Raw genomic sequence first — 8,056 nt, forward strand, 5'->3', positions numbered from 1 at the left:
GATATGTGACAAGTAAGTGTTATGTCTCTAATTTATATTTGTCATCTTATAAACTTTAAGACATTCATGGCATAGAAGTTTTTTCCATTGAATGTTTAATAATTTATGTTTATAATTATATATATATATAGTGTATATATATGGTGGGTGGGGCCTCTATATTGGATTTTGCCCGAGGCCCCCAAAAAGTCAGGAACGGCCCTGTTCCACTTATTTGGTTGCTACTGGGCGACTCAATTCATTCTCGCATGCTCTTAAACTGTGGTTGCGGGATCAGTTGCTTCGTACTACTGGGTGCGTCGTGAAATATCAGTAAGCACCTGGAAGTCTGAAACCTCCAAGCATGTCGCGAGGGCGTAGATCCTTTGAACAAGGAAATGGCCAAGAATGGGTGGATCGTGGCGGTTGTTGGGGCCCGACTGTTGGTACTCGTTCACCTCCACGTCCATCCTCGCCGTCGGCCTGCCCGTGTTCATCGCCGCCGCGATCGCCGTCGTCTCCTGTGTGTGTGTCCCAAGACAAAGTCGTTTGTCATCAGGACTACATCAGCAGCTAGTAGATGACAAGCATATCCATCCACCATCGCTGAATTGATTAGTTAATTGATTGATTAACCTCTGTATATTCGCTAACAATTGTGCCAAATCAAGAGGGAGAAACACTGCAGCAGGCGGAATACCTGACGGAAACAGCTAATTGGCAGTACCTGAGAGGAACTGAGCTTCAGAGCCGGCGGGTGCTGCTGGTGGCTCCCCAGGCGCAGGCTTCCTGCGATCGCACGAACACACAGGCAAAATCAGCAGCCGAGACCGAGAGAGGAAACAACGGGGGTGGGAGTTAGCAGAGGGAGGCCATGGCTGAGGCTCACTTGGCATGGGGACGGCGGAGACGAACGGGGCGAGGAGGCAGGAGGGCAGCACGAGGAGTGGCTTCTCGGCGTGGAAACCAGAGTCATGAAATCCTTGGAGCATTCAAAATCACCCCCGCCTCACCTCCAAAATGGCATCAAATCGGCGTTGTTGTCAAGCACGGTCGTTAAGTACTCGGCCTCCATCGTGGAGGGGATAGAGGTGCTCCAAGCGTACTCTTCGCCAAGATCTGGTCCGTCGCTGCGCCAGCCGAGGGGAGCGCCTTGGTGAGCTCTGCCCTTCCTTGGATTACGAGAGAGGGGTCGAGGATGGATAGAGAGGGAGAAGAAAGGGGCTGGGGCGGGTCTCACCGTGGGGTGGGAAGAAGAATCGAAGCTGCAATCTGGAGGTCGCCGCGCGGAGGTGGAGGGAGGTCGTCGTGCGAAGGGCTCTACCATTCCTTCGGGAGGGGCCGAGGATGGGGCGGCGCGGCGAGCAGAGGCTGGGGGCGGCGTCTGTCGCGGCGCAGCGAGCGGAGGCTAGGGGGTGGGGGCGGGCAACACGAGGGGAGCAACGGGACGGGGGTGTGGGCAACACGAGGGGAGCGTCAGGCGGGGCCAGTATGGCAGTGACGACTCAGAGGGGAGGTTAGGCGAGGCGTGGGCATGGCCACGCCGGGCGCCCACACTGCGTTCTTAATTAGTAGTAGGGATTAGGTATGTGCCCGTACGTTGCCACGACGCGGGAAGCATGAGAGCGACACCTAGGCTATAAATATATTTTTTGTTTATTTCTAAATATTAAGGTATGTGTGGTCTAATGGTTAGCCCCAAATTTCTATAGCAGAGGGGTGTGGGGAGGATGAAGCCGTGATAACACCAGGTGCCCACATTAGATTCTTAATAGAGTAGTATAGATATCACACCACTCCTCGATTTCAGATTTTATCCTTTAGACTTGTTTGTGACAACCAAAACAAATTTATTCCACGAAAAGTTAGTTAAAAGGTCTAAATCCACGAAATCTAAATTTATTAATTTCGTGAACCTATAGGCTAGATTTGTTATTTTGGAAGGCTTATAAAGGGGTGCTCTACAACTTAAGTTTGGTAGAGTTAAAAATTTTTACCAACCACTACTAATGAGTTCATTTTACCCCTTGTGCCTACTAAGGGGTGCTCTACAACTTAAGTTTGGTAGAGTTAAAAATTTTTACCAACCACTACTAATGAGTTCACTTTACCCCTTGTGCCTACTAAGTGTTTCTATTTAACGATCAAGAGCTTTTCATCTTAGGTTCTATTCCTATAATCAGAGGCGAGCCTAGACATTTGAGATTGGGTATTCAAAAACTCAAAGGATTAAAGAAATTAGTGGCCTAGTCCTATTTTGTGTAATGCATTATTGACAAATTACTATACATTAGCAAAAACTTAGGTATTCAATTGCATACCCATGATACCCCTAGGCCCGCCTCTGCCTATACTAGCATCACAATTCTAGCGAAGTAAATACATTAATGTAATTACTCAAAAGTAAAAGTAAGAATTAGAAACATCTCGGTGTTTTGCTAAGGTATCAAAGAAATAACATTCTCCACTAGTCTACGCAAAAGGTGTCGCTTCCCCTTGATCTGTGCAAGGACCAAGTGCTCTCTAGAGGCTAGTTCTTTTCTACTTCAGAACGATGAATTGCTCAAATTGTGTATACCTTGAGTTGGGTCACCTACAAGCTCTTCAATTGTTCATTGAACTCCCGATCATAGTTGTCTCTCCACTTAGCTTTGACGGGAAATCGGATAAATCTGATGCACATCAACTCCCTACACCGAACATGTTTGATGCAACTCCAATAACAAGTTTTAAAAAATTAGTAGTTATTGTAGTTGTATATATATGTTGTTTTGTCTGGCACCTCATCGAACATGTCCGATAAGTATACCACTCTAATATACATTTTTAGAACTTTCTGAGTTCTCTATCTAGTGTTACACCATATATGTCAAGTGGGCAGGGGCAGACCCAGGTCCATGGCCGCCTGGGCCACGACCCGGGGCGCAGGCCCAAATTTTTTTAGAACCTCTTCAACTCACGCAGCCCAGTTAGAAGTTTAGCTCCTTCACACCCTCATCAGTCGTGGTCGTGTCCGCCAGAAGCCCACACGGAGTCACGAGAAGCACGAACCAGGGAGCATGCTAGGTCGCGAGACGCGAGCTACGGAGCTACCGCCGCCTCTGGTGAACCCTCGTCCGCTATCGGTGTTTTGGGTCCGACCGCACACCCGGGGTTGCCCCTCAAGGTGTTTTAGGAGTAGGACGGTGTCGCCGACTGTAGCTAAATGGTTCGTGCCAGATGCACGAGGAACAATGGACAGTGTTTACAGGTTCGGGCCGCTTTGAGATGCGTAACACCCTACGTCCTGGCGAGTGTGTTTTAGGTAACGGGTTACAATGTAGCTCTCTAAAGCTGGGACGTAGAGAGTTGAGGTGGATGGCTGAGTAGTGGGAATCGATCTGAAGGGGTGCCCCCTCGGCCTTATATATTCGACCGTGAGGCAATACATGTGGATATGATAACAATGTGCACCTAAAAGATAGTGAACCGTTTGAGTCTATCTTCCTATGATTCTGCCGACTTATCCTTGCCTGGTTTCGTGGTATGGGGCTTCAGCGCGGGAAAGTCGGATCTTCTGTTGCGGTCGCTTGCTCAACGTTGTGGGGCCGTCCGGGCTTGCACCAACCCGGCCTTATGTCGATCTGCTTCACTGGTCGTTCCTCCCCAGGCCCATGAAGGAGTGACCTTACGATTTATTGGGCCCTTGGGCCTTTCGTGAGGTCTTTTATCCTTCTAGTGGACCCGGGGGATATCTGTCCCCCACAAGCCCCCGATCTTCGGGCTGATTTTGAGACAATCAGCCCAAAGATCCTAGGTCCAGCTTGCGGTCTTTGTTTATGACAAGAAATCCTTTCCAAGCAGTCTGGCAAAAACGATTTCTTACTGTCTCCTTCTGCTTTGATCACTCGTAAACTGGAGCCTTGTTTCATGCTTGTGCCTTAGAGGTCGACATTTCATATTGTAGGACCCTGAACTTCATTGGGTGCACCGGAGGTGCACCCAATGGGTGTAGCCCCCGAGCTTCGAGTGGATTTTGGAAAATAATCCACTCGAAGGTCTTCATCAGAAATTATTTTTATTTTCCACTTGCACTTTGGTTGGAGGTCAATCTTGCCTTCAATCTTGCCTTATGCCTTAGAAGCTGGCGTTGTTTTCTCTTGAAATGGTGATTTATTGGGTGCACCGGAGGTGCACCCAATGGGTGTAGCCCCCGAGCTTCGAGTGGATTTTTGAAGATAATCTACTCGAAGGTCTTCATTTCGTGTCTTTTTGCTGAGAGTAATCCTTTCTCTTTCCGAATGCCTTAGAGGTCAGCATTATGTCATCAATATTATGCTTTAGAGGTCAGCATGTATTTTGTCTTTTGCAGCCGAGTTCGTGATCCGCCCATATCTTGCTAGATGGTGCAATTTATTCGCTCTGCGACTGATTGGACATTTGATGGATGTTCCCTGGCTAGTCTTCACGTCGCTTCTGTCGGTTAGATTTTGTACTTCACCGGCTATATTTGGCTTTCCTTTGATCCTTACTGATATCTCATTTTTGTCTTGAGGTATTCATTGCATGCCCTGCACGGATGTGACAGTTTTGAAAAATATACTGATAATTCCTGGGCGTCCCCCCAATGGGTGTGGGCAAGGGACGGCTTGGTACGCTAAGTGTTTTAGCCGGCTGCTTCTGAGTAGTAATGTGATGTGACGGCGGGTGTAATCATACCGCCCGCGCGGTTGACTGGAGTCCCAATGGGTGTTGTGTTGCGTAAAACGGCGTCAGCCGCCTGACGTGTCTTCAGACGGGTTGAAGTGTGTATTGAATGCTTTGCGACTGTTCAGTGACCGTGGTTGGAGGTGAGCGGTTGCCTTCTTCTGCTATAAATAGTGCCTTTGTCTCTCTGGTTTTTTTCACATCTCTTGCTGTTCTCCGCTGCTTGCTTTCTTCCTCTCCTTGCATTTCCACCATGGGCAAGAGCAACAAACGCAAGCGCGAGCCGACTCCTCCATCCGAGGACTTCGGTGACTCAAAATACTTAGAGGAGGAGTTCTCCTCTGAGTCCGAGGGGTCTCCGGCTCCCGTCTCTCCCCCGGTGTCGTCCGACGACTCGGACGACTCTCAGGGGATTGTCGCGGAGGTCTGGACTTACATCCGGGCCGTCGAGCGCTCCGGGCTTGAGGGCTCGGATGAGTCGGAGTACTCCTCGGACGAGGAGGACTCGCCCGAGGAGGACGACGATGGTGACGACGACGACGACGACGACGGAGGCGACGGCGGCGATGACGGTGACGGCGGCGGCAGGGGCGGCAACGGCGACGACAAGGGTGGCAACGGCGGCAGCAGCAGGGGCAGCAACGGCGGCGGCAGCAGCAAGGGCAGCAACAAGGCCAGTGGCTAGATGCCACTGATCTTTAGATGTTAGTATAGTATAATGAAATAATGTAGTAGTATTAGTAGTGTAGAGTAGTATAGTGTAGCGTAATAGTAGTAGTAGTAGTAGTAGTAGTAGTAGCAGTAGTAGTAGTAGGGAAGTATCAACTCATAATGAGTTGATTTATAAGTACGGTTACTTCCCTTAATGAAGAATGACTTCGTCTCCTCCTGTGTCAATTATTTTGCTTCGTAGTAAGTTGATCTCTTATGTGTGAAGTTGATTCCTTCGGAATAGAAACTAAATAACTCGGGCATCATATCGCCGCTTTGGGGGTGATGGCCGAGCTATTATTGTCGATATTTACGCATTTGAAATAGAGTCCGAGTGATGACAAAACCATGTCAGCGTCGGAATGACTGATGACCACGTCGGCGCTCTTAGAGGTGACAACCGAGTGACTTGTGACGATGCCAACGTTTTTTAGAGATAACTGCCGAGCAACTGAGGACATCGTTGGCGCTTTAGAGATAGCTGTCGAGCGACCGAGGACATCGTCAGCGCTTTAGAGATAAATGCCGAGCGACTGGCGATAACGTCGGCGTTTTAGAAATAACAGCCGAGTTAGAACGGGCCGTGTCGGCCACTTTGAGGATAATAGCCGAGTGATGATGTGGCACACCGGGGTTTTAGAAGTAACCGCCGAGTGACAACGTGGCACGCCGGTGTTTTTTAGAAGTAACTGCCGGGTGACAACGTGGCTCGCCGGTGTTTTAGAAGTAACTGCCGGGTGCTGACTGGACGCTTTTGGAAACGGTATCTGACTCGGGAATATCCCATATGTACTGCGCTTTCAGCCGCCTCTGCTTTCCGTGCCCTAGTTCTTGCTTTCCTGCCTCCAGATCCTCTCTGCAATTCGGTTCCCGCTCTGTTCGCCAGTAGAGTTGAGATGGCGCCCAAGAGAAAAGCCTCGAGTTCATCCGCTGCGGTGATTCCCCCCATCGACCCCAACAGCCAGTTGCCTTTTGCAGGTAACCATATGTCTGTTGTCTCCGAGCCTGACCTTCTCCACCTCGTGTCCATCGGGGTCCTTCCCCCGAGGGAGCTTTGTTCTTGGCGGATTTGTCATGGGGTCACTGTCCCGATAGAGGATACCCATGAATCCGTGATTTACGTTCCTTTTCTTCTCCGCGGTCTCGCTCTCCCCATTTCCCCCTTTTTCCGCGGCCTCCTTGATTTCTATCGTCTTAACTTGACCCATCTGAATCCCAATTCCATTCAATTTCCATTTACGTTCATTTGTGCGAAGCTTTTCTTGGCGTCCTGCCACATTTTGGACTGTGGAAGTATCTGTATCACTGTCGCCCTGGAATGGCCGGGGGGCAGCATCAGCTGGTTGGGGGTGCTAGTTTAGAGATGCGCCGTGGGAGAAAGCCTGATTATCTTGAAATCCCTCTCAAGGATAGTATTAAGGGATGGCGCTTGGAGTGGTTTATTGTTGAGAACCACGGAAGTTCTCTCCCCCCACGGTCAGAGAGACAGCCGGATGTTCGCACTCCAAGTTGGACCGAATCCCCCACTGATCAGGAGGTGGCTGAGGCAGGGGCTTTGCTAGCTGAAGTTGGACTGCTGAAGGAGAGGGGTCTGACTGCTGAGGCTGTGGTTGCTGATTTTGTCTTTAAGAACATTCAGCCGTTGAAGGATAGGGCATACCCGGCTTATCTGTACCGAGGTCTAGCTGACTCAACTCGGGTTACCAACAGAAGAATTCCCGCTGCAGATTTGGTGAACCGACTTGAAATGATTCTTAGAGGCAAGGTGTCAAATGTTGGTGCCCCAGTGGCATACTCGGCCTGGAACCTGCCTCCTACCAAAGCCTTCACTCATTTTGTGTCGAATCCACCTGTCGCTGATGGCGGTTTGGGCCTTAGAGTGCGACCCTCTGCCGAAGAAGTTAGCGCTTTGGTTGCCTCGCTCGGGGAAATTCCTAATGATGAGCGGCAGGTCCACTTTGAGGTGCCTTTGGATCCTAGTGATGCAGAGATACGTGCTATGCTTGATTTGCTGGCTGAGGACTCTTTTGATGCTGCTCCTGCTGGGACATTGGTGGTGGCGCCTCTCCCAGAAACTGATACAACCTTGGATATTCAGAGACCTGACAGTGTTCGCCCAAGACGCCGTTGCCGAGCCAATCAACTTGATCCTTCTGCTGATGAGCAGAAAAAGAAAAAGAGACGTCTTCGGCGAATATCTAGTTTGGATCGGGACGTTGGTCCTTCGGTTCCTGCTGCTGAAGAAGTGCCTGTGCCTGAATTTACTGATGCTGACCCCAATGGGGGTGTTCCATCTGCTGTTGACCCCAACGGGGGTGCTCCATCTGTTGCTGACCCTAATGGGGGTGCTCCATCTACTGCTGACCCCAATGGGTGTGCTCTATCTGCTGCTGACCCCAATGGGTGTGTTGTCTGTGTTGCTGATGAAAACGACGGGGAGGAAGAAGATGAGGTCCCTTTGACTCAGAAGAACAGTCGGCAGTATGTCGCCAGTGGGGAAAGTAGTGGAGTTCCTTCTCCTACTCTGTCTGCCCTCATTGGTCTACAAGAATTGTCCCTGGCAAACTTTGATCAGACTCTTGAAGATATGGTTCCAGAAGATCTGTTATCAGAGCCAGTGGATGATGGTGCGATAGAGGTTTGTGCTGATGTGCTCGACGCCGGGTTGGGGTCATCCCGG

The 8,056-nt window shown here is 50.0% G+C and overlaps 1 protein-coding gene across 1 annotated transcript; it reads right to left on the minus strand.

Annotated features, from left to right (window-relative positions):
- Window positions 1–287: 287 nt before the first annotated feature.
- LOC103638674 (uncharacterized) lies at window positions 288–1,065 on the minus strand. Its single transcript, XM_020544652.1, has 3 exons — window positions 869–1,065; window positions 707–768; window positions 288–500 (listed from the first exon to the last, which is right to left on the minus strand). The coding sequence occupies exons 1-3, from the start codon at window positions 969–971 to the stop codon at window positions 288–290; spliced, it is 378 nt and encodes a 125-aa protein (XP_020400241.1). The 5' UTR covers window positions 972–1,065.
- Between the last annotated feature and the right edge of the window lie 6,991 nt (window positions 1,066–8,056).

This window comes from Zea mays, chromosome 9 (assembly GCF_902167145.1).
Source record: "Zea mays cultivar B73 chromosome 9, Zm-B73-REFERENCE-NAM-5.0, whole genome shotgun sequence".
Lineage (NCBI taxonomy): Eukaryota > Viridiplantae > Streptophyta > Magnoliopsida > Poales > Poaceae > Zea > Zea mays.

Excerpts from the sequence above, each read along its gene's own strand:
- LOC103638674 (XM_020544652.1), bottom strand. The coding sequence starts at position 971 with ATGCTCCAAGGATTTCATGACTCTGGTTTCCACGCCGAGAAGCCACTC. Across the intron at positions 769-868 it reads CTCCGCCGTCCCCATGCCAA|GAAGCCTGCGCCTGGGGAGC; the intron begins GTGAGCCTCAGC and ends GTGCGATCGCAG. Across the intron at positions 501-706 it reads TGAAGCTCAGTTCCTCTCAG|GAGACGACGGCGATCGCGGC; the intron begins GTACTGCCAATT and ends ACACACACACAG.